This window comes from Sitophilus oryzae, unplaced genomic scaffold, assembly GCF_002938485.1.
Source record: "Sitophilus oryzae breed Bouriz unplaced genomic scaffold, Soryzae_2.0 scaffold_1112_pilon_pilon, whole genome shotgun sequence".
NCBI classification, from domain to species: Eukaryota; Metazoa; Arthropoda; class Insecta; order Coleoptera; family Curculionidae; genus Sitophilus; species Sitophilus oryzae.
In genome coordinates this window covers 50835-77700 of record NW_022145741.1, presented here as the reverse complement: position 1 = coordinate 77700, position 26866 = coordinate 50835, and the positions used below count along the sequence as shown (strand labels likewise).

The 26866-nt window shown below is 29.1% G+C and overlaps 2 protein-coding genes and 3 long non-coding RNA genes across 9 annotated transcripts; 2 read left to right on the top strand and 3 right to left on the bottom strand.

Moving 5' to 3' along the window:
- The first annotated feature begins 623 nt into the window (after window positions 1–623).
- On the top strand, window positions 624–2265 carry LOC115882355 (syntaxin-16). Of its 2 annotated transcripts, XM_030900394.1 has the most exons (4): window positions 637–975; window positions 1039–1208; window positions 1257–1472; window positions 1531–2265. In XM_030900394.1, exons 1-4 carry the CDS (start codon window positions 895–897, stop codon window positions 1994–1996), a joined length of 933 nt encoding a protein of 310 aa, XP_030756254.1. In that variant the 5' UTR covers window positions 637–894; the 3' UTR covers window positions 1997–2265. The 2 variants fall into 2 exon arrangements, with proteins under 2 accessions (XP_030756245.1, XP_030756254.1); XM_030900385.1 differs by having other exon boundaries at window positions 624–1208.
- Window positions 2262–3385, bottom strand: LOC115882362 (ubiquitin-conjugating enzyme E2 C). Its single transcript, XM_030900410.1, has 3 exons — window positions 3153–3385; window positions 2785–3101; window positions 2262–2622 (listed from the first exon to the last, which is right to left on the bottom strand). Exons 1-3 carry the CDS (start codon window positions 3257–3259, stop codon window positions 2519–2521), a joined length of 528 nt encoding a protein of 175 aa, XP_030756270.1. The 5' UTR covers window positions 3260–3385; the 3' UTR covers window positions 2262–2518.
- Window positions 3386–3827: 442 nt separating this feature from the next.
- LOC115882345 lies at window positions 3828–9924 on the top strand. Of its 3 annotated transcripts, none has more exons than XR_004050178.1 (9): window positions 3828–3910; window positions 3971–4096; window positions 4404–4566; window positions 5032–5200; window positions 5518–5734; window positions 5791–5911; window positions 5992–6132; window positions 7873–8033; window positions 9912–9924. It is a non-coding gene; the product is annotated as an uncharacterized LOC115882345 (long non-coding RNA). The 3 variants fall into 3 exon arrangements; XR_004050182.1 differs by having other exon boundaries at window positions 4974–5200; XR_004050179.1 differs by having other exon boundaries at window positions 4935–5200.
- A 12570-nt stretch (window positions 9925–22494) lies between these two features.
- On the bottom strand, window positions 22495–22938 carry LOC115882339. The gene is made up of 2 exons (XR_004050176.1): window positions 22719–22938; window positions 22495–22655 (listed from the first exon to the last, which is right to left on the bottom strand). It is a non-coding gene; the product is annotated as an uncharacterized LOC115882339 (long non-coding RNA).
- Window positions 22939–23047: 109 nt separating this feature from the next.
- Window positions 23048–24330, bottom strand: LOC115882332. Of its 2 annotated transcripts, none has more exons than XR_004050175.1 (5): window positions 23982–24330; window positions 23820–23922; window positions 23600–23764; window positions 23455–23525; window positions 23048–23245 (listed from the first exon to the last, which is right to left on the bottom strand). It is a non-coding gene; the product is annotated as an uncharacterized LOC115882332 (long non-coding RNA). The 2 variants fall into 2 exon arrangements; XR_004050174.1 differs by having other exon boundaries at window positions 23459–23525; window positions 23982–24328.
- Between the last annotated feature and the right edge of the window lie 2536 nt (window positions 24331–26866).

Genomic DNA, 26866 nt, shown 5'->3' with positions numbered 1-26866 from the left:
TTAAGAACGCCACTGAACGTTATGTATTTTATTGTTTACTTTATTTTTTTAACGTTTAAGTTCTGGCTCCTTTTTATCACTGCGGCTTTTAGATTAAAGTTGAACAATCACCATTGTAATATAGTTTATACAAAGTTCACTACGATACACATAACAATTAAAAATCGCTAAAATTGTCGCTAATGACCAGCTGACATTCTTTACTTCCAAAAAAATGGCGTCTAACATCACTAAAGCCCCGTTCTCAGAACTGCGACTGTCGCCAGCGACACGACAAAAGAACCAATCAGATTTGTACAAAATTCAAACAGCTGTCAATTTTAAATTTAGTACAGCTCCCATTGGTCGTTCGAAGTGTCAATCAGTGTCGCTGTCGACACGACGCAGTTCTGAGAACGGGGCTTAAAGCCCCGTTCTCAGAACAACGTCGTGTCGCGGGCGACACAGTTTGACATTTCAAACAACCAATGGGAGCTGTACTAAATTTAAAATTGACAGCTGTTTGAATTTTGTACAAATCTTATTGGTTCTTTTGTCGTGTCGCGGGCGACACAGATTGACATTTCAATCAACCAATAGGAGCTGTACTAAATTTAAAATTGACAGCTGTTTGAATTTTGTACAAATCTGATTGGTTCTCTTGACGTGTCGCTGGCGACACTCGCTGTTCTGAGAACGAGGCTTAAATTCTGCTGCAGCCCGTATATGGGCGTTACGTGTCCTTGTATTCTTTACCCATACGACCCCTACCAACCTTTGAATAAGATACCAACATACCAACAAATACCAAAACACAATATGTCATCTCTGATATTAGTGATATTTGATAACATTTTTAAAGAATTTGTGAATTTAATTCTATGTAGTTCAAAAACAAATTAAATCGATATCATTATGGCCTCAAGGAGCTTAACAGATGTGTTTCTCTTAATGAGAAACAATGCCATTCGAAGCAGGCAAATATATCCTGAACAAGTAAGGTTCTATATTCTATTTTATATTAATCTCCCCAGTTTGTATATTTATATTTCTATGCAGGATTCGTCGGAAAGAATGCATTTAGTGTCTTTGAACGACATGGAAGAAGGATATGCAGATAGAAATGATAACAGAATGCCTCCACCTTGGATAGATTACCTGGAAAAGGCTCAAATGATTTTACCTAGACTTAGGACAAAAATTAATGATCTTAGATCTCTGCATTCCCGGTAAATCCCCTAAAAGTAGAGTCTGTTTAATACGTTTTAGCTTTCTAGACATTTACACCGGTCAACATTTGATGATACGCCTGAAGATGAAATTGCTATTGAAAATTGTACTCAAGAAATCTCTAGGATGTTCAATGAGATACATAGACTATTACAAATAATAAAAAGCCATTCAACAGAAAATGGACTAAAGGAACAGAGACTTACGATTAATGTTTATAGGTCGTTAGCCAATGTTTTACAAGACCTTTCGTTCAGTTTCAGGTAATATATATTTTTTTAATGTTCAAGACAAATTAAAGAAATATTCTAATTGTATTAGATCAACTCAAAACAGTTATTTAAAACAAATACAATCTAGAGAAGATAGGTCAAAAGTATATTTTGATCAGACAGTAGAAATAGATTTATTAAATAATGAATCTGAGGAGATAGACAACTATTTTGTTAATTCCCAAAGAATGTCTCAACAGCAATTGTTGATGCTTGAGGAAGAAAACACAAGGTATGCCCAGGAGAGAGAGAAAGAGGTTAATGCAATTGTTAAATCTATTGTGGATTTAAATGAAATATTTAAAGACTTGTCTCATATGGTCGCAGAACAGGGTACTGTCTTAGATAGAATAGATTATAATATTGAACAAACATCAGTACAAGTGTATGAAGGGTTTAAGCAGTTACAAAAAGCAGATGCCTACCAAAGAAAAAACAGAAAAATGTGTGCTATAATAATATTAGCTTCCGTGACAATAGTACTATTTTTTATATTAATTATTGTTAAGTCTTAGTTTTGTATATTGTTAACTGTGATTTGTTCTATTTATTTAACATTCCTGTATATATTTTGTTATTTTAAGTATAATTCTGAAAAAAAAACTTATAGAAGAGAAAAACTACCATACAACTATTGACTTGTTTTAGATTAAGTATATATACGAGATAAATCATTATCACTTATAAACATTTTCCCCTATACAATTTTTTATAGATAATATTTGATCTACCTTGGGTAGACGTATACAGATGTACATAAATATAAATAAAAAACCAGAATCAATTTCAAAACTTTTATTTCCTTCAGAGATATTAAAAAAAGTGTAAAATAAAGGAAATTGTAAACAAAAATCAATTTTCAAATATCAGAAATTAGCTAATCAATAAAATATAATTTAGGTAAAAAAAATAATATCAAGTCAGTCATTATTTTAAGCTCTTCTAAACTAAAATTCTGTTTAAATCCAAACATCACAATGAACCACATTAAAAATTAAATTACTTTATTAGAAAATATGTGAATATTGTAAAATTTATCAACCTTCTTTGTACATTTCCATAACATGTTTCTTGTAGTCTTCCTTCTTTTCCCATGTTTCTGCAGCTAATGCATTTAGTGGACTAGCAATATTTGGCTCCCCTACAATAAAAATAAAGCTATACATGGTATATAACAGATTACACTAACTTCAGGGAAAAACTGTACTTACTGAAACATTGGGCAATTCTACAAAAGTAATGTAATTGCACTCAAGATGCATATCTTGTAAATTAAAATTATGCAAATCTAAAATGTTCTTACCTAGAAGAGCCTGTATTGATAACAAAATAGTTCTAACATCGTACAAAGCTGACCATTTGTCCTTAAGTATGTCTAAACATATATTTCCATTGGTGTCTACATTTGGATGGAAGCATGGTGTTATAAATTTAACTAAAGGGGCAGAGTAGGGATAAGAATTGGGAAACAGAAAATTAAGCTTAAATTTTAAGGACTCATACACTGAATCCTTCGGACCTGATATAGTGCCTATCCAACGAAAAAGATTTTCACCTTCTGGAAAGGCAGATATACTTTTGTCTGTAGACATCATGAGGGTCATTAATTCTTTATGTAATCTATAAACAAATAATCAGTTCAAAAGTAACAAGATTATAAAAAAATAATACCTTCTAGTAACTGCATGGCTGTCGCCTTGTGTCCTTTTTGAAGTGTCATTTTCTTTAACTGTTCCAGACGATTGTTGTTCCAAAAAAGGATTTACGTTTTGTGCCATATTTCTGTGGTATTTTTTAAACGGGTAGGTATATGGTAGGTATGGTATTTCTTCAAATTGATCGAAAATAAAAAGTTCGTTACTAAATGTAAATGTCAGGGATGACAACTGACATGGAAAAGGAAATTTGATTGGTCCAGTCCAAATAATATATGCAAAATTTCTCCAGTAGAGGGCTAAAACCATAGAATAAATAGAATAATTAACCAAGGGCAAGATGTTTTTATTCAAAACCCGGGGTGCAACCATAGATAAATGAAACAAGTTTAGATTGGAAGGCACGTAAAAATTTTGGCAGAGACAACTACGAGACGATCAAGCGCATATGGGAATTAGGCCCGCCGGATCTCTGGCCAGATCAAACTTTGGAAAATTAGCATCTGTGGCAGAGGGCGCTGTTTCGCAAATTTAAATGACCCGGTACATATTTTACTGCTTTTATTTCCCGCATCCGTTTTAGTCCCCGCTCTCCCGATGGTCCGCGCATACTGAGACGCCGCGGCAGCCATTCTCTCATATTCTCATATCAAATATCGATTTGTCGATTTGATTTTTCGCTTACGAATCTTCAAATTATTTGAGTTGTATTAGCAATATTATGTGTGTTTAAGTGATCACTAATATCCTATATATTGCGCGAATTACCCAGAGGTATCTATTAACCACAATAATTAGTGAATTTCAACGCAATTAGTTAATTTTTATTTGAAGACCAACATGGGAACAAGGCCTATATTTCGCTCAAGAAAAATGTTGTATTGATAGATCTATGGAGGAAATAACAAAGATGAGTCCAGAATTTAGCCAAAATGCATAATTTTCCAAAAATACTGAAAAGTAAGTACATATAAACATATGTTTAGTATTGCAATAAAACTGATAAAATTTTCTTCTCCCGGTGATGGGAGAAGCCATGACAAAAAAGTCAAAGATAATTCTACTACGAAAATACAATATTCTTTGCCTGAGGCTAGCCAGCTTAGCTTGTTTAAAAATGCTATATTAAAAACACATTTGTGAATTTTATTTGTAGATGGACATTTGCTGTTTATAAACTTTCGAGTCAGATATTAACTTTCTTTGAGGATCAGCTATATTTTAATAATTGAGGAGTAAGAAAATTAATAATGTTTTGTATTTGTAGACCAAAAATATGACAAGAATCTTTGAAAATATAACACAATGCCTTTTGTAATTATGTTGTTTTGTGATGATAGTAAAATTTGGTTGATATAAAACTGAAACATAACTATTCCTGCTCTATGAATGACTCTGTGATAACGTTACCCAGGATTTAACTAATTCAGGTGAGCAGTTAAGCCCTAGGCTCTAGTATATATTTTTTCAAGTTATTTAAAATACAGGGTTGTAAATTAGCTTCATATCTTTCTTCATATCTTCTTCTTTTTCAAGTGTTATATAGTTTCACTTCCATGTTTTTATAAAATATGCAGGGAATATTACACTAAATTTTAAAATAATATTTTATATGTCAAATAATACCAATGTTTTTTAAAATATGGCCATTTTTAAAGATTAACTTTTCTATACATTTAAAAATCACAAAATTGTAAATTCACATTTTCTTTTTAATTCAACGTATGTATAAAACTGTCCTCACATTTGATTTATACAAAGGTACTTTAATTTCAAAATATTTATTGATATTTTGCAGCTCCATCAGCACAATAAATCATGTTATGTAATTTTGTAGAGAAAAAATACAGTATTTTATTTTCTAATGGGACTAATAACAAAATTGAACATTGCAGCATAATCAGGTTTCGCTAGACAAGAGAAATATATGACCATGAAAGTGTATAGAAGATAGGCCTGAAAATAATAATATTCACTGTTAAAATAAAATAAAAGTGATTCAAGTTATAAAAGAACTAACCAGTGTAGAAAATTCACTTTCAAAAAGAAAACATAAAAATGGTTGTAAGTAAAGAAGCTTATATTCTATTATTTCTTTATATAAACTATTTTGTTTTATTTATAACATCCTAGTTTAAATAAAATATTTCCTATTACTACTTTGGTAAATAATTTTAAGTAATCGGGTCTAATCAATTTTAAAATAGTTAGAAAATAAATTTGTTATATTCGAACATATATTTTTTTATATTTTATATTTAATTTAATAGGTAATTGTTTATATTAACTTTTACACATGTATTTATAATCTCTTAGTTATAAGTATTTATAAAAAGATCGTGTTGCAGATAGAGGTGATAAGCAATATGTAAAATTTGTAGGTACAGTTAAAGTGGAATGAACTGATATTTTTATAGAAACAGAACAAAACTACTAAAGGGAAACGAGGTGAAGAGCTGTATGACAGATGAATCCGTCACTTGTCTTGTGGAAAACATGCTTTTCTTATGGTTAAGAAGTGGTATATCATCTTCATGTTCTTTCATAATTGAAGCACCATCATTGTGTATCATGTAGAAAAACTGCCGACATTCATAGGTAATCCCAAAGCGTAATATAAAATAATTTACATCCTATATTCCCTATATTTGTAGGAAATGTCAGTCACAAAATCTGAAATATAGGGTAAAGGAGCCTCACTGCAACTTCTGATAAGACTATCAGAGAGGATAATATACAATCAGAGAGGGTAAAACATAAAGAACGGACTATCTGGTAAACTATTTTTTTTTGTCTTCCAATATTGGTTTTCACATATTGGAAAAAATTCATTTATTAATTTACCTTTGTTTTAGTGATTTCAAGATAGTGAAAATTCACACAAGAATATCTATATACTTATTTACCTTATGAGTCTATACCCAACAGAAAAATAAAAGTGCTAGTAGATAGTGGGATAAATTTAAAGGATAATATAATATTAACTCAAAAATTAGGTAAGGAACTAACAGCGCTTTCAGATTAATACCATCGAAGGTGTAATCTTGCTATACAGGGTTATTCACCTCATTCGACACGGAGTATTGTAGCCAAAGATTTTGAATTTTTCCAAATTATAAAAGATTTGGGTTTGTTTAAGGACTATTAGAGCTACAATTTAAACGTACTTTTGTAAGATACAGATTGTTCCGAATAAATAAAAAATACCAATGTTGTATTTTTTTAAATGGAACACTCTCTATATTATGAAATTTTTAGTTTCTCCAATTAAAATAAAGATAACTTTGATTAAGGTTTATCTCACCTAAAAATGCAGTAACAATTTTAATGCTTTATTTCTCTAGGGGTATTTAAGTTTTTAAAACCAAATATTGTACTGAAGTTTTTCTGTTTTCTAAATTTTGTGTTGCAATAATAAAAATAATACTATCTTATACAGAGTGTCTAAAAATTTTATTTTATATTAAAATTTATTTTAAATAATTACTAGCTTTAAACGGCAATAACTTGTTTAATTTAAATGGAACACCCTGTATATTTTACGTGAATCAGATGCACAATTTAATTGTATTATATAACGTTTTACCTATATCTTCAAATTCTCATAGAAAATGCATTTTCTTATAATATTGACATTTTAGACTGTACCGATGCTAAAAACGATAATATTGCTAGCCCATTTGTTTACAAAGAGATAACTATTTAAATCTTTGCAAAAGAGTGTACCATTAATTAAATATACCACCATTATTTCCGCCCAAATATTAATTAATCACATTTAATTGTGTTAGTTAATAAATTATTATAAATAAATGTAGATTTGAATCAGAAATCAATATATTAAAAAGTTATGAATATGAACGTCTCTGTTATTATAAATAAGCATTTATCAAAAAATGACATAAAATTTAGGTGTTACTTTTACCACATTGTCTAATACACATACAAAATTCAGTTTTTTTTAGTACTGGAGCAATTATTAATCAACGCAAATAGTCAATTAATGTATGTAGTTCGAATACTGAGATCATATTAATTAGTCCTCTTTTACATCTACTTAACTAGTGTTTGATATTTTTATTTATTTGGGACACTGTAGTACTTGTTGCAAATAATTATAAATAGTCCTACAACAAATCCAAAACTTACAATTTGTAAAAATCTAATCGTTTGGCTACAGTACATTACTCCGTGTCTAATGAGCTGAATAACCGTGAATTAATTAAACCAACATTTATAAGAACGAACAATAAATTTTATAGAATTAATCTCAAATACTAAAATACCAAATAAATCTATTATATTTAGTATTGTAGAAAATGCTGATGTTCATACAACCATCTGTTCCAACGCACTATGATTCTCTGAAATAATGCTACAATCCAAAATTCGATATTTTTCATTGGACTTAGATTGGATGTAGGACGTAGATTATAATATTTTTTCAAGAAGTACTAATAGAAGTATTTAAGTATAAAAATATCCTTGGTGTAGCATATAAAATATCGGTATTCTTAATAGATGGTTATTTTCTTTTAATATGATATTTAGTCAACATTAACAACTATCAAACTAAAAATTTCAAATTTTCAATGTTTATGTTTGTTTATATATTAAACCAACAGGAATAAATTTTTAATTTGTCATGAAAACAGCTCACATTACAGAACACATTACAGATCAAAACATATCACAATTACATAAAAAAATGACATAACCAGTATTATATTTTCTAGGTGAACTATGTTCTAAAACAAATTGCAGCACCATCAGGGTTAACATAAACATATGTCATCAAACAAATATACACTCTTCAGTTTTTAGAGCAACATGACCAAGAAGCAATTGTAGGATAGTATTGAAAAGGAATATGCACTCCTAAGGAAAATGACATGGGGTAATATATCCCAGTAATTTCAATAAACAACAAATTAATATGCTGAAATAAAACATCTATTAGTTTCAAGTTTCATTGTCTTTATTTAATGTTGATTTTTTGTACAAAATTTCAACATTAAATATAATATTAATTAAAGAAGATATTTTATTTCATAATATGTCTTTGTCTTCCACTTTCAAATAAAAAAATGTATTCCTCATATGGTCTTATACGAGAATTCATATATGGCATACTGCAATTAATTATGTGTAATTTTTATTAGTACAGTCTGACATTCTTCTAGCTCTTCTAGCATATACATACATAAAGAAGAAATACATATTTTGTAACCCTTTTAATTTTCAATTTTTTTAAGACTTTAAGGAATATATTTTATTTTACTATAATTAGGTATGCACCTAATAAACACCTTAAAAACCTAAACATGGAAACCTTAGAAAGAATGTTCTTTTTAATTTTTAAGGTGTCCGATCGATTTTAAGGGTAATCCAATCGGAAATTGAAAGAAAGTACGGTAAATCTGATCATAAAAACTAAATAATTTTGTGAAACAGTTTAATCGCATAATACCCCAGACACCATAAAAACTAAAACATGCCAAATCCGGATGTATGGAACAGGGGGGTGACAGTGAAATAGGAAAATTGGAAACAGTCATTAGTGTCATTCCTGTCATTCTCCTCACGACAAGTATGGCCGCCTAGACAAGGACAGCATTGTTTTTGTCTAACTATTGTCTAACTTCACAGTTTAGAATTGACAGATTTCAGTTTCAGAGACAACTTCAGATTTGTTCTAGAACAAATTCGAAAATATTCGACGCCATTTTAATTCATTCCGTTTAGTTTCGTTTTGGAAGTTCAATTTTAATATTTCGGCTGAAATTTATAAATATAATGGTAATAAAAGTATATAAAATATATATTACATGAAGAAATCTGGAGAAAACGACGTTTCTGCGGTAGTAGGTATGTCCATGTATATGAAAAATAGGTAGTAAATAAACACTGCTTTTTACATTTTTTAGATGCAAGAAAAGGGTATTATAATATCTTTGATCGGCGATTTTTTCTGAAAATGGAAGCAATTTACAGCAAGGTAAGATCATTGTTAACTATAGCCAACATTAGTTATCTCCAGTATGTGCGATTTATTGTCAATAATGCAATAAAAATCGGACTGATATCTGATTATGTTATCCGACTAAAAAGTCTCTCTTTTGCTTCTTTTGATTTATAAGCCAGGTCTCTTTTTGGGAATAATGGACGCTTTTAAACAGTATATATTTATATTTTATACCTATTGATATTTTTACATTGTTAATTTTAGTATAAAAAATTGTTTTTCTGTTTTCAGGTTTTTGTATAAAGGCTCCGTTTTCATGTTCCTCTGTCCGTTTTCTGTCCTTGAAGTCTGCGAATACGTGTGTTTATTTTACAAATTACTGTAAGTCATGCTTATACCTTAACTAATTTACGTTAAAAGTACATATAATTAACTAATTGGTATTGAAACAATACAATCCTCTCATATTTTTATATTTGTTTAGTCGTTTGTTCCATATTTCAAATAAATATATGTGAATAAATAATTTTTTGGTTTTATTTATGAAAAGTAAAAAATAACAAAATACATTTGAACTGAGAAGAGGACCCGCCATTGAATAACCGGAAACGGAAATGAAAATTAAGCCATCATGTCCTTATCATGTCAACCTGTCAATTGGAAAATTAGTTCTCCAGACGACAACGAAGGCTTTCGGTGGCGTATCGTGTTTCCACGATTTAACACAGAGTTGACACTTCTTTCTAGTTAATTATTTTATGGTATGGAAACCCTAATTCATTCACATCTAATAATACTTTTTTTTTCAAGGATGGACACAGGATAAAAATTTGTCAATGTATTGAAAAGTTTTCTTTGGAAGGAGGTTTGGATGCGGCCACGTTGTTTCGCCGTGCTGAATGTTTGTGTTTCCACGTGGACCCTAACGTGCGTTAAGCATGGCACGTAAAGCTTTTTCCCTGATGTCATGGTTTTTCATATGAAAAAAGGCGGATATTCCATTTTTACTGTTTTTCAACATTTATTATCTCAAATGTTTGTTTTATTTCTTAATACCATTTATTTATTATTATAATTTTATTTAAAATTATCATTTTATTGTAACATATTTGAAAATATTATTTTTTATCTCTTAATAAATAATTTAATTCTTATATTAGTCTTTTATTTGGTAATTATAATATATATATAAAAATATTTAAATTCAAATAAAGGCGCGCTTTTTGAATCGCTTAGCGCCGATCGCAGCGCCAACTATCTCCAGATTCAACGGATCCGTCATTGGATTTTTATATATAGCTATGAGAGAACCCATAGACTTAGAATAAAATATAGACTGAGCATCTCATTCATAAATAGCTGGAAGATGCGGACAGACAACGTCTTGTTATTGTTTTTGGCTCTAACGAGTGCGACACGAGCGATAGATAGGCTGTCTCCGTCGTAACGGTCGTTTCCTGACGGCTCTGCCGCCCAACGCAACACTGTCTTTTGTTTCTTCAGTGCACCTGCACTCTCCGTATCATAGGCGGGTATTTTTTTTAATTTTAATGAAGCTATAATTCAATTAAAAATATATCGTATTTAAACTTTTTTTATATTATTAAGATTTAGGATAAAGAAAATAGTTTAATATAAAGCAAAGTTTAGGACTTAGAAAAAAAATACGTCTTAGAGTCTAAAACGATAAAAATAATAAAATACGTGTTATAGAAGAAATTTTAATAATCAAGTATTTAATTTTTGAAATTGATGATAAATTATTAATTTAATAAAATATTAATTTTAGTCAAACATTTACAACTCTAATATTAATCAAAACAGGATCTTATTCTATAGATATAATAGAACAGAAGAGAAAAAACTTTATAATTGTTTAATTTTTTTTTTCCGGTAAAAGTGATGTCTTATTATGTAAATTAGAAAAAAACAGGAATCTGTTCCATTAAAGCAAGCTTTAGGAAGTGAATAAAATGAAAACTACATTTATTTAACTCGTTACTGTCTTTATTATAGAGTAAGTATATAATAATGGTAATGGTGACTATACTTTATTCAATGGATATGCACCAAATTCAAACAAATATAAAAGGCATGAGTATAAACAGTATTACTACAGTAATATTGAACATTGGTTCAAAAAAATATTACATTAATATAATACAATATTACTGTAGGTATTACTGTCAGCGTGCAAGCTTGTTTGAAGCTTGATGTATTTGTATGCGCTTGGTACATCTTGGCGTTGGAAAATGTATAGAAAATTATTAAGAAAAAACTAGTACGTAATGGGGGGATATCTTGTGATATACAGAGTGGTCGGAATTGTATTCAGGAAACTTTGGCAGCATAATCTGCAAATAAAATCAGTAAAAAAAAATAGTATAAATTTATGTCCTAAAATGCTTCGTTTCAGAGATGCAGAGTGTAGAAATTTCATTTTTATTTCAGCTTTTTTTCCAAATAATTTATGAACAATGTATTAAGATTAATTCGTTTCCAAATATCTTGAGAACTATACTTGTGGCGAGTGTCAACAAGAGACCTTATTAAGTAAAAAAAAACGTTGGAAATGTAAATTTTCTCAGTAGTTTTATATAGATACAGACAAAAAGTATTACTCTTCAAATAACTTAAAAAAATATGTAGGTGGCGCCCCTATTAGTAAAAATCAAATTGACATCTAAATCTAATTTTCATGTCAAAAAACTCCCAAACGCCAATTTTCGTCCAAATATTGACGTCACTTCAGAAATTATTTGGAAAAAAATCGAAATAAAAAATGAAACTTCTACACCCTGTATCTCCCGAAACGAAGCATTTTAAAAACTTACAAGTTCATTTTTTAGAAAGCCAATGCAACATTTCTGAGTTTCAAATAAAGATAAAAAACAGTAAAAAACATATAATAATAATGTAGAAATTATTTTTTGGATACATACATATATGGCAAATAATAACAGGAATTGTTTTATTAAAGATTTACGTTTTGGTTAATTCTAAAAACTATCTTCAGATTATATGTGATATTACTTAAGTGATATTACATTATAAAAGAAGAAAAAATGAAAATTATACCTTATAATCGAAAAAAAAACGGCGTCAGCGATGGCTGCTGAAATGAAGCCGCTGTCATTTTATATAAAATTATATGGAGTATGTATCGATGGTTTTTCAAAGCCAACTGGACGCCGTTTTTTCGATCATACGGTATTACAAATTAATAATAGATTAACAGTCGAGAAAAAAAAAAGAAAAAACTCTAGGTAAGTACTGGATAAATTTTAAAATGGCATATTTATTTTATCTTTGTTTAATATAAAAAAAAAACGAAATATCTACCTGGTTTACATAACCCTGTATAATTTGTGAAATAATAATGGACAAAAATGCAAGCGGTACTAAAGAAAAATATTTACAAAAATATGTACTTGTTTACATTTCTGGACCATTGTTCGTCATTTTGTTATCATAATGGTGACCCTATCATAAAAACGTAGTTATTTTATACCTGATGTGAAACTATAGGGAAAAAGTAATGTTTGTAAAATATTTTAGTCTTTGAAAAAATAAGGAATGTTTGGTATTTTAAAATGTTTGGTAGCTTGTAATTTTTTCGACTTTCTCGATTGTTTATAGTTTATAATAAGCCTTAAAAATTGTTGTTTCATAATGGAATATCATTCTGGAATTCCTGTATGTTATTTTAGATTCTAAGGATGGTTTTTAGAATAAAAAGAAACACATTTTTTCATAAAAAAAGCATTAAATTAACCAATGCCCAAAGAAAATAATGTGTCTACTTCTTGTACTGCCAATTAATGTATCTACTCGTTATATTAATAACGAGGTTAGTAGAACAACTTTTACGTAAATGATAAATATAAAAAATACAGATTTTCAGGGTTTATAATTTACTAAATTATTATCTAAATAAGCGCCTTTCTACAACGCCACTGACGCCAAAATAATAAATTTGACTTACCTGTGGAATGTTGTTCCAGGACTTAAATAGTCAATTTCTTACAAATTTGGCACTGACGAACCATGTTTTATAGTTTTTAAATAAAAGTAAATCAAAATGAAACACTAAACCGACACTACACACTAAGAAAATCGAATCCAAAAAAATACAAAATCAAAACATCCAATAAAACAATAAAATAGCCATGGAGAAACGCTGACAACAAGGTTTTACGACACGTGCTTTACTCTACTATGGCTCTACTACGAGAGAATAAAAGGTGAACAGGCGACCCGGCGATTGATGGGTGTTGGCAAATTGTAAAGAATTTGTCATTTTTAAATAGTTTCCGACTTATAATTTAGTAGTATAGGGACTATTAATACATCTTTTCACTATTAAACACTACTTTATTAAAAATACAGTTTTAATATCTCAATATATGTGTATAACAACAAAAAAAATATTAATAATATTTTAGACGTGACAACATAGGCTGGAGGCGAAAGACTCAGACGGCCGAGGTCAGCTGCACCCAGGAGTAAACATGTTTACAAAAATTAATATTGGACCGCGCTTAAATGTAAATAGTGTAGTCTATATTTTATTCTAAGTCTATGAGAGAACCAGTCATAGACAAACAGAAAAATTAAAAGACTGCCAGAAGACATACGACGCGCAGGCAAATGTACCTGCAGCGCATCGACGCAAGTGCCGAAATACGTCCATCTAGCTATCTGTGTTTCGACACTAGTCCGTTAGTCTTAGCATATTCAGAAAGAACACATGCTAACCTCCAGCGTTGCCAATTTGTGAAATTCCCCAAATTTTGGGGAATCCGGAGCCGATTGGGAGTTTTGTGGGGATTTTAGCAATAGGGGGCGAAAATAAGGAGTTTCAACATTTTATTGCTGATTGAAAATGGCGTAAAATTTTTTAGCTTTAAAAACGGAGCAGGACGATATATCTTTCCCAACTTAAAAAATTATAATCTGCTTTTTACTTGTGCTTCCCTTTGCAAATGCTTCAGTTCAAAGAAAATTTAGTGACCTCAAATTATTTAATGACTACTAGAAGGGATTAAAAACAAGGAGGTAATTTACAGTTTAATCTCTCTAACATATATAATAAATATTGTATTTTTATTAAAATTATTTTTTTTGTTAAAATAATCATATATGAATTTTTGGTGAATCGGGGACATTTTTCTCCCAAATTGGCGAATTTAATTTAGACTTTTGGGTAGTTTAGAAAATTGACATTGGCAACGCCGCTAACCTGATTCTTTTGTTTGTTTGTTCAAAAAGCGGCACGCGGCGTAGTACAAAAGGCTTGATCGTTTTTTAAGAAAGTTTTGATTGTTAATTTTATTTTCTGCAAACTAAACAGTTGTTTTTATTAAAAAATAGCAGACAAAGGTAAGAAAGGTAATGTCCATGCCTAAGTTTTTTATTTCACTGGCTATTCTTTCTAGAAATTATACCATCCAGCCCTCCTATTTAATTATTAAATGAAAGTGTGAAAGAGAGATATCAAGGGCTATTCTGTTAAAATATCATCCGACAAGTCTAGGCCCTGTTGTGAACCAGAAGGTCTGCTAAGTTGGATGTTGGATATAGAATGGAAGAATATCATGGCCGAGAACAAGGCATAATTGTATGTCCCTTGATGTAGGGGGGGTAGGTTTGTTTCTAACTAGGCAGTAAAACCAAAATTCTACTGTGAATCTTCATATTCTAGGCCTGTAAAGGTAAATAATTCCTGGAGCCATCTCGGTATAGTACTCAAGTCGGAGCGAATCAATTGATAGCAAATGAAAAAGAAATAATAGCCATCATAAAACTGTAAATATGTATATAACTAGTACAATGTAGCTATTTAACTGTAAGTACAATGTAGCTAGATATTTAGTAGAATAGGGGTATTATAAATTAATACAAAAATACAATAATTGGTCATTCTTTTCCATTCCCATTCAATTCTTCCCCATTTAATCGTTTCCCATTAAAAAAGGAAAATTAAAATTAAGAGTGCCCTTAACCAAAAATAAAGGTGAAATAAATGGAGATAGTCAAATTTTATATTAGCGTGTAAGACTTTGAATAAAAAAGGTGTAAAAGGATTATAAATGCTGTATTTATATCCTTTAGTATCATGATAATATAAAATCTGAGTAAACTATCTCCATTTATATCACTGTTTTTGATTAAGAGCACCCTCTTAGACACAAATAACCTTAAAATAATAAGTATAATAATAATTTAAATCTCCCGCTCTTTCATAGTTCGTACCTGTAGCCAAGTAGAGGGCGCTAAAAGCGCAATCTCCCAACATTTTACCACGCGATTCACCACTCTCTAAACTATTAACTTTCTCTATGGAACCAGTTATACACATTGGCTTGGGCATCTCGTAGTTATCTCTGATTTTGGGTCGCGAAATTATTTTGGGTCGCGACCGTTATACGCGATCTGGCGCTGCTATAGCGGTCGCTAAGAACAACGGCAAACAAAAACAGAAATAATTTTCTCTTGTCAAAGTAAGAATCTTCAAAAATCATAATAATCTTTCAAAATCTAAACCGCTCTCATTAAAGAAATTCCGAAAAGTGTTTATAGCGTTCATTTTCAAAATAATTATTGCTATCTTGTGAGTTTTAATTCAAGTTTTATTTACTCCAACCGGTGATAATTGTGAAAAAGTGGCATTAAAAACTTAAAAAAGCTGTGCTGTGACCTGCAAAACCATCGTGGATCGTGGCATAACGTCGGTTTCCAATGTTTCATAGGTATTTCATACATGCGTCCTTATATAAAATAAAAGTTTCTTGTATGCAACACACTGTATTTTTATTTATAAAATTAAACGAAAATAATAATAAATTTGAATAAACAATATTTGGCGATATAATTCCGGAAAAAGCCGAACCGCTCCGAAATTTTCAAAAGTTTTGGGTCGCGACCGTTGTAAGAATAGCGCCAAATAGTGTTTACATTGTCCTTATGGGCACTTTCCAATCTAAACTTGTTTTATTTATCTATGGACGCAACTTTGTTCGGTAATGGAAGGGTAATGGCAAAGAGTAGATAAGTAAATTATCTACTCTTTGGTAATGGTGTGGATCCGGTGGCTGACCTTGAAACGAGTTTTTGCTGCATATAGTCACAGACACTACGCATGCGCACATCTTCGATGTTGCCAGATTGCAAGTTATTTTGGAATTATTTTCAGTAGAAAACTGTGAAAAATGTGCTTTTCGGTGTTTTTTGTCAATATATACCAGTTGGCGTCCAAATCTTAGGTCCAAATAGCTGACGCTATTTTTTTTCGATCATAGTACGGTATTATTTATATTATTATTTTAATATTTCGCACAACACGTGAACGCTTATTATATATTTTCATAGTCAATAAAATTAAGTAGAAATAAATCTCGAGATTCCTATAATTAACCTAATTGCTTAGATTATTATGCTACGTTTAAAATGTGCTTTATTAACAGTTATCTTGTTTAATTCTGCTTATACATATATTGCATTAATTTTTCTATGAAGATTAAGATTTCTCTATTCTTACACTAATTTATGTGATTTTTCTTAACATAATATGATTTATAAACCATATTTTTCTAATGGAAGGTGGAAGGATGGAATAGGATATGCAAAATTAAGATATTTTAACATTTATTTTCCAGACAAAACATAATATAGTATTAAGATTAAGACATAACAAATATTATAAGAAAGATCTTAATATAAATCACAAACTAAGTCTTAATTTGGTCTTGTATAAACACAGGTATAAAACTAATAAGATCAAAACTCAACCTTCACCATATTGTCAAGATTTGGCATTATAGGAAACAAAAAAGAAATTACAGTAAATTAAGAAAAGAATAACAAAGTACACGATATTAAATACTGTAATGTATTCTACGACACAAACCATCTCCCTTCTAAAGAGAAAAAAGATAAAACATAAAGCTTATTTTAGTCTTATCAACACACTCTTCTATAAAATATAATGTCTGCTATTAATCCACTAACTTGATATTTTAAGAAATTATGATACAAATATTATAATCAAAGTATATTATATTAGTAACATTATATAGGTAAAATGTTACCTCTATCTCCCATTGACGTGTATATTGTTCTATAAGACTCGTCATGGTATATAGTACTTCGATACATCAATAATATTCAAAAACTATTGTTGCCTGTAAATAACTAGAAATTAAATAACTTAAAAGAAATAAAATAATTCTAATAAGTTTAAAACCATTGAAAAAAATATGTAAATGATCATTTTTAATTCTAATGTAAATATATAAATAAATGTTATTATTATTACAATTTTATATATTCATAATACTTTCATTTCACAATCTTCATTATCTTTCTTACCTTAATTTTGGATATCAAGATAAATCTGAAATTATAAAATTAATTATAGAATTTGTATTATTATTGATTAACACCAGATTAACACTCAAAAAAAAATTTCAACTGCAAATAATTCCAAATTAAACTGCAATTTGGCAACATCGACGATGTGTGCTTGCGTAGTATCGATGATCAAATGCAGCAAATATGGGCTTCAGGGTCAGCCACCGGATCCACACCTTTACCGGGAAACAGACACAGTTCTATGATTATTTATTAGATTCCATCTTTTAGAATCCTCATATAGATTTTGGGGTAATGGCTGTGGTAATGGTGTGGATCCGGTGGCTGACCTTGAAACGAGTTTTTGCTGCATATAGTCACAGACACTACGCATGCGTACATCTTCGATGTTGCCAGATTGCAAGTTATTTTGGAAATATTTTCAGTAGAAAACAAATATGTGCATTTCAGTGTTTTTTGTCAATATATACTGTATAATCGAAAAAACGGCGTTCAGTTGGTTGGGAAATGACGATTGAGGACATTTCCAATATAAAATGACAGCGATCTTCATTTCATAGTCATCGCTGACGCTATTTTTTTTCAATCATAGTACGCGGTATATTATTTATATTATTATTTTAATATTTATAACACGTGAACGCTTATTATGTATTTTCATAGTCAATAAAATTAAATAGAAATAAAACACTAGATTCTTGTAATTAATCTAATTGCTCTAGATTATTATGCGACGTTTAAAAAGGGCTTTATTACAAAGTCGGGAAATTAAAAGGGATGTGTCCAAGTTTTTTTTTTTTTAATTTTTAGCAGTAGCTCCATGTCATGTAATAATAGTTTTTTTAACATTCCATCAAAACTACGGAGGACGCTTAAAAGGCCTTTTTAACCTCAACCAATTAATATTGTAGAATCAGCTTCAACAACATTAACAGTTACCTTGTTTAATTCTGCTTATACATATATTGCATTTTTCTGCTACCTTAAGATTTCTCTATTCTTACACCTAATTTATGGCGATTTTTTCTTAGCATATATGATTTATAAACCATATTTTTTCCTAATGGAAGCATGGAATAGGATATACCAAAATTAAGATATTTGAACATTTATTTTCCAGACAAAGCATAATATAGTATTAAGATTAAGACATAACAAATATTATAAGAAAGATCTTAATATAAATCACAAACTAACTAAGTCTTAATTTGGTCTTAGTAAACACAGGTATTAAACTAATAAGATCAAAACTCAACCTTCACCATATTGTCAAGATTTGGCATTATAGGAAATAAGAAATTACAGTAGATTAAGAAAAGAATATCAGCAAGTACACGATATTAAATACTGTAATGTATTCTACGACACAAACCATCTCCCTTCTAAAGAGAAAAAGATAAAACATAAAGCTTATTTTAGTCTTATCACCACACTCTTCGATAAAATATATGTCTAAAATTGCTATTAATCCACTAACTTGATATTTTTTAGAAATTTTGCTACAAACATTATAATCAAAGTATATTATATTAGTAAAATTATAGGTAAAATCACAGTAAAATGTTACCTCTATCTCCCATTGACGTGTATTGTTCTATAAGACTCGTCATGGTAGTACTTCAATACATCAGTACATATAATCAAAACTATTGTTGCCTGTAAATAACTAGAAATTAAATAACATGAAAGAAATAAAATAATTCTAATACGTTTATAACCATTAAGAAAATATCCGTAAATGATAATTTTTAATTCTAATGTAAATATATAAATAAATGTTATTATTATTACAATTTTATATATCATAGATAAATCTGAAATTATAAAATTAATTATAGAATTTGTATTATTATTGATTAACACTCAAAAAAAATTTTCAACTGCAAATAATTCGAAAATAAACTGCAATTTGGCAACATCGACGATGTGCGCTTGCGTAGTATCGATGATCAAATGCAGCAAATATGGGCTTCAAGGTCAGCCACCGGATCCACACTATCCACACCTTCTATAAGAACTAGCATTTAATTAAATAGATTCCAAAATGACTTTATTATGATGCTTAATATTTTCATACTAATTTATTGTAATAAAATAGGCCCAGTTCTGTGACACTGGCCCCAAAATTTATGAAATAACTTAATTACTAGCCAGTTGTGGAAACGAGTTGTTTGTGAATTTGGGGAGAACCACATCTGTCCTAATGAGCATCTGTCCTACCAGTTGTTCGGGTAGAGTCGTCCACCCGAACGCGTCCCGAACGTTAAAAACAGCGTTGTCAGGTTGTCGCATTTTCAAGAAGCAATTAACAAAATTTTCTGTATCGGAAAAAGAGTGTAAGGTATTTATATTATGTAAATATAAAGTAAAAAATAGACTAGAGACTTAATTAAGACTTTATTGACATATTTGGCAATAAATAATTACAGGTTTTATCTAAATTATTTTTCTTGTGTGTTTGGTTGCTTATACCTAATTCTAAAATAGTTTATATTATGCATTGTTTTGTTTTTTTATTCTCTAAAATAAGAAATAAATGTTTTATAGTTTATATTATAAAAAAATCAATGATTATACATTTATTTACACCCCCTTACACTGTTTTGTGTACTACCAAGAGTATATTTCGTGACCTCTTATGATAAATGGGCACAAAATGGTTTTATTACTTAATGCTTAGATTAAAATATTTAATCTATGATTAAAAATTTAATAATATATTTGTACATTAAATATAATAGACTAGAGGCCCAATTAAGAGTTTACTGACATAATTACTAAAGTTCATCTAAAGTTACAAGATTTTTTTTTATATGTATTTTTGGTTGCCTATGACAGGCGAGGGCAGGCGTTTATTTAACTCACAAATAAATGTTTTATGGTTTTTATTATAAAACAAGGATTAATTTATTATACACCCCTTACACCTTCACAAAAGATTCCAAGGGAATATGTCGTGACCTCTTATATTAAAATGGACAAGGTTTATTAGTCAATGTTTTAGTTACCCATCAGCGTCTTTAATAAAAATGTAATGTATTCTATCTAGTGTATTTTTCTTAATAGAAATGATCTGACATCATAAAAAGCAAATTTTATCAAAAAAACTTTTGATTATCTATATTGTTTAACTTGTAGTTTAACCTAACTTGCACATAATTTTTTAATTTAAAAGCAATAATAATTTTTTTTTCTTGACAATATGGTGAACTTTAATATAACTAAACTCACTTTATAACTTAATTTTTGTAATATTCGTTTTTTAGCAATTAGAGTAAAAATTAATTAGGATACAATTTCTAATTTGAAGGATATATGAAATTTCATCAGTTTTTCCAATTAAATAAATATACAGGTTTTCTAATTTACTTATTATTTTGACATATCTACTAACTTTAATTTTTTTTGTTTTTAGGTATTTATGTTCTTTTTTAAAAATAAATTAAGAATGATTCAGAACCACGGATGTGTGTTCAGAACTGACTCCTTTCGGCCCAATTTAATTAGATATGTTATAAAACTTACAAATAAATGATTTTTTTTTCAAACGCAACAAAAGTATTAATTTTGGCGACGTGATTGATAAAATAAAAGTAATTTTAATGCCTAGGCATAAAAATAAAGCACTTTTACGCATAAGCACAAAAGTACGAAAAATATATTATTAAACTGATATAAAGTGTCAAATTCAACGGGGTGTAAATCCATAGTTTCTCGATATAAGTGCCGTATGATCGAATAAAAACGGCCTCAGCGATGGCTATGAAATGAAGATCGCTGTCATTTTATATGTAAATTTATGGGAAATGTCATCGATTGTCATTTCACAGCCATCGCTGACGCCGTTTTTATTCGATCGCCTGGTATAATTAGTTACAAAGGTATTACTTTTAAATCTTGTTATATTATTTGCAAAGTTTGAAATTGTTTAAAAAAATATTTGTGACGTTTGAAAAAAATAGCATGTCCTATTCGGAGTAAAAATGACGGTTTGTGCCTATGGCCTGTAATGAAATAAATTATTTTATAATATGAAAAATTGTTTACCTTTTTATTTTTTATAGATTATTGTCAAAAAAGTGATTGGGTGCAGTATTAGTAATAAGAATAATACACAATGGTCACAGTGGTCGGCTATGAAATAATGATTGCTGTCATTTTATATTTAAAATTATATGGGGAATGTCATCGATAATCATTAACAAGCTAACTGGACGCCGTTTTTTTTCGATCATACAGTACTATACAATTGAAAAAAAATTGCTGCTCTTCCAGCTGTTTTTTTTTTGATTTTACAGTATTTATATATATTTATATGTAATTTGTTTTAATCAACTTTACATATTACGGTTTTTATGAATTCCTTTGCTCACATATTTTGTTCTTATTATTTTACCGGTTTTGTCTCAAGGCACTCAGGCAAGAAATACCTAATTATTAATGTTAAATTATTATTAACTACTTTTAGGGGTCGTTACAGGTAGTCTTTGCTATACACAGAATAACTAATTAACTAGTTACTTTACTACGAATAAGCTCTCCATAGTCTTTACTTTCACTCTCATTAACATAATTGGAATAAAGTGAAAAAGAAATTTCTGTAAATTTCAGAATTTTCCCTTTTTATTATTTTCTTGACAATTTGGAGATCTTTTTTTATAAAGTACTTTTTTATAACTTTATACCGTAATTTTGTAATTTTAATAAATAAAATGTTTTTTAGCAATACAGAGTATTGCAACCACAGCTGCAACTTTAAGATAGATATTTTTTTCTGGTTATATTTGAAAAATTAATTCAGATCGATACATTTTTTTAGTTTGAAAAATATTTGAAATTCTATCAGCTTTTGCAATTTAAAATACAGGTTTTCTAAAAATACCTTAACTTATTATTTTGACATACTAACTTAAATCATTTTTGCTTTTAGGTATACTCGTTCTTTTTTAAAAATAAATTCATATTGATTCTCAGACTGATTAAAAATATTTTAATCTAGAAAGATAATAATACAAATAAATATACTTAAAAAAATATTTATTACATAGAATAGGTATACTAGAGTTGGCATTTCAGGCCTTGGGTGCCGATTTTTGTGTGTATGAAGAGTACGGTCAACACGCTTAGTAAAATAAGATGTGTACTATTTGTATTTGGCAGAATAAGTTGTGGATTTTGTTTCTGAAAACAATAAATTTATTATATTACGACTTTGCTGCACACATGTATGGATAATTTATTTACCTTTATGCTTTAATGTTCAGACTTTACTGTAGTTTACGCTGCATCATTCTAAATTGTTCCCGAAGGGTATCCTGAAGACTTTATACATTTGTCCTACGTCAGATATTTTTCTGTAATCTTATATCATTGTCCTGACAAGATCTTCTAAATAAAGTATTCGAAAATACCCATGTTCTGTCTAAGCAGGTTTTTTTATCCTAGAGCTTAATATTCAATAAATCTACAAAATAAATGAGTTAACGAGGTTATAAATAGAAAACAAAAATAAATGCCTTTATAGGATCAGTCCTCTTAAATGTGCTATGTGATACACGATTGATACGATTTTCATGTATATGAAGAGTATGGCCAATATGCTTATTACAATCAGATGTATTGAACTTGGTATTGAATGCATAGGAAATCATCAGATTAAGTGTGGTTATGTAATAAATATTTTATATTTTTCTATCTCCGACCAGATCACCATAGCGATTCACACCTACACGCGTAAACACCAACCTAAGGCTTGCCGATATGTCCTTGTGCTAGAAGTATAATATAAAGGTCTGTGGTCTAGGAAGGCTGACACTTATGTCTCATATAATCGAAAAAACGGCGTCCAGTTGGCTTGGAAATGACGATCCTTGACATTCCCTATATAATTTTACATATAAAAGACACCGATCTTCATTTCATAGCCATCACTGACGCCGTTTTTTTTTCGATCATATTGTACCTACCACATGGTACATACCTACCTATCTCATATATCATATGCCTTATGGTTTTAAAGATGATAAATTGTCTTTTGTATTATGCGTATAGCTGTAATTCAAAAGAAATACATTTCGTAAAATACCACAATGTTATAGTGAATAGATTCATAATAAAATACTTACTAGTTTGCTTTTCCAGTTTAACGGTACTTATTTATCAGTTTTTAATCAGTTTTCCTTTGAGTTTCAGATTTCTTAACCTTAAAATTTTCACTCTTTTAAACCATCTCATTTTTGCTCATATTTTTATAATTACTTATTATGCCTAATACATGCCCGTGCTGTTTCCTGAAGAATGAATTTTTGTAAGCTACGATCTTGCAATTAAAACAATATCACATACCTGGAACCTGAAAGGACATCATGTGGGAAAAATAATTAAGAACATTTTTTCCGCAAATCACGGCTAATTTATTTTCAGGAATTTGTGGATAGCTTAATATTTTCTAAAAATTGTTAATCGTTTTACAGCTTTTGTTTGAATACATATTATCTAGATACACACCTGAGATTTCAACCCATGTAGACGTATTCTTATATAAAAAACACATTATCAAAGGTAATCGTGTTGCTATCACTTTCATTTTGTTTATGCTTTATTTGTAAATATTTCCGGATTATTTTATATCAGGTTCTATTACATTATTCATAACATTATTCGTCAATGTTCATAAAAATTATAATTTTAAACTTTTTCTGAGGTTAATCTTGTCAAATTCCAAAACAAAACAAGATTGAAAAGTATGCGACGTTGACAGATTTAGTACGTTAGCCAGGACAAAATTCCTGAAACAGGAATTTTTAGGACTACCGAACATGCCCGAAGTGACGTTCGGTTGGTAGGACAAATACGGGAAACCACAAATGGTACAATGTGTATCCGACACACAAGCCGAAGCTACATCGGAAATCTTCGAGCCACACACGGTACACAGTTCTAGGCTCGTGCGCAGTATAATTCTGTTTAGTGATGGGTCATTTAATAATTGTTACAGACCGAATCGATCGATTTATAATTTGTAATACGATAGAATAAGAACTTTTTACTAGTTTTAATTTCCGAAAGTTTTGCAACACTAAATAATATCAAATATTTTTTTACTTTTTAGTATATATGTTTTTAAAGTGGGATAATAATTATATTTCAATTATTTTTAAATGAAAAATTGAAACTTGAAAAAAATAAGGTAAAACGTAAAATGAATAGGTTCATATATTTCAACATTTTTCAAAATTTGAGCTACTTGAGAAAAAAAAGTGCAAAACTATGGGCTGTCCAACAGGGGGGATCCCTGACTGTTTGATTTGATTTGGAGTTTGTCATTTTAATTCATAAAACAAATTTCATTGTTTGTCATTTTTTTGGATTTCCTATGTCGAAATCTTCCCTTAGTCGCTGAAGGGACTATATTAGGCATCCTTTATGAATGGAGTTTACAAAGTTTTATTCTCAATCCTTCGTAAATAGGCTACGAAAATGAACAGAAATTTGATAAAGTTTGTGTGGATATTGTTTTTGTAGAATATGATGCGTAAAACTTGGTATTAATGTAGATAGTTTTCGATATGATTTAATCAAACACGTTTTTTATTGTTTTTCAAAATTACGCCATTTATGGGTAAAATGTAAAATGATTAGGCAAAATGTATAAATAAATAATATATATTATAATTAAAGTATATTATATATACCTATAATATATATGAAAAAATTCACTCAAAACTTGGATTAAATGTTCTTTGTTAGAATTATTCAACCATGTATATCTTCTGTTTTTTTTTTTCAAAATTCAACTCTTTGGCATTTAGTAAAAAGAATAAGATACTATATAGATTTTGAATTTTTAACGATCTTCTGTAAAATTTTTAACTGTTGTGAATGTAAATATAATGTCTTGTGGCAAGATAGTGAATAGGATAAATCAATGGATTAATCATTGGATATTTATATGAAAACTGGTAATAGTCATATGAATAATCATTTAAAGATGCAGGCTAAAAAAGGTGACAATATGCTCTGTTTACTATGACTATTTCTTTATGGAGAATTATTTATATATTCCGTCACCATTTTGTCAATTTGCATGCGGCATGGCAAGTCGTTTATAAATTAATATTTGAAATATTAAAAACAAACTTCGGATATATTGAATGCTAATAATTAATATTCTTATTCTTGTAGGTATATACAGGGTGGCGCCTCTCATACTTAAATAACTTATGGTTATGTTTTATTTTGATTTAAAGTAGATTGATTATTTTAACTACAGAGTGCTATTCCGGGTAAATTCTAATTTAGTTGGATTTTATTGAAATTTAAAAAATTTTGTTCATTTTTAGGAAATGTTGAATATGTCATAAACCTTTTTCAACCTCAATTTTAGTTATATGCTTATCTCATAAAATTCACATTTATTTTTTTCATAGAATCCGAAAATCAATTAATATATTATAGAATATAAAAATCTATATATTTTTAAAAATGCTCTAAATTAACCTACATATGCTCACAAAATAATTAAATTTCAATACAATGTAGACTGTTTAGAAGGGGAGATAATCACCGCGACCTTACAGATCTATTGTGTGTAATTTCAATACAAAGTATCGTTCTCCTTGGAGCCTGTGACGTATGAGACGCCATCATAAACAAGGATTTTTCTGATATATCAAAGATTTGGTATTCTTATTATTCTTATTATTCTTCTTATTTATCTTTAATAAATTATTATTAAAAATCATGTTTTTGGTCAAAGATTACAATACACATTTAGACTGTTTAAAAAAAATCAATTACTATTTTTTCTCTTAATCGAAAATGTTGAAAATGACGAAAAAAATACCGTGAAAGTTTGAGCTCTTAATATTAATATTAAGAGATGCAGCATCGAAAATTTCCATTTTCCATTTGTTCCTTATTATATTATCGGCTCTTGTAAAGTATAAGTACCCACGAATTTAGCAATTTTTTTTTGACAGAAAGTTCTACGCTTATAGACAGTTTACAAAAAAAATCCTTGGATGAAGCACTTTTGATCGAAAAAAAAAATATTTAAAAGTGTCTAAAATGCTAACCAATCTAATAATAAATCTAATAATATTTTTACAAAATCACAGTTAATTATTATTATATAAAAACCACAGAGCTTAACACCCTCCACAAAGAAAAGCTAACCAAAGTAACCCAAATCCTAACCAATCTAATAATATTTTTGCAAAATCACAGTTAATTATTAAAGTATAAAAACCACAGCTTAACACCTCCAAAAATTTACAAAAAAACCGTAACTCCTAAATTACAGTAACTAGCGAAACGGTTTTTCAAATTAAGATTAGAATAATATTTGCAACAAAATTTGTAATAACATCCAAAATGAGTCAAAGTCGCAG

Coding starts and splice junctions, on each gene's coding strand:
- LOC115882355 (XM_030900385.1), top strand. CDS start 895: ATGGCCTCAAGGAGCTTAACAGATGTGTTTCTCTTAATGAGAAACAAT. Junction 1,209..1,256: donor CTTAGATCTCTGCATTCCCG/GTAAATCCCCTA, acceptor TTAGCTTTCTAG/ACATTTACACCGGTCAACAT. Junction 1,473..1,530: donor GACCTTTCGTTCAGTTTCAG/GTAATATATATT, acceptor TAATTGTATTAG/ATCAACTCAAAACAGTTATT.
- LOC115882362 (XM_030900410.1), bottom strand. CDS start 3,259: ATGGCACAAAACGTAAATCCTTTTTTGGAACAACAATCGTCTGGAACA. Junction 3,102..3,152: donor AGCCATGCAGTTACTAGAAG/GTATTATTTTTT, acceptor ATTTGTTTATAG/ATTACATAAAGAATTAATGA. Junction 2,623..2,784: donor ATCAATACAGGCTCTTCTAG/GTAAGAACATTT, acceptor TTTTTATTGTAG/GGGAGCCAAATATTGCTAGT.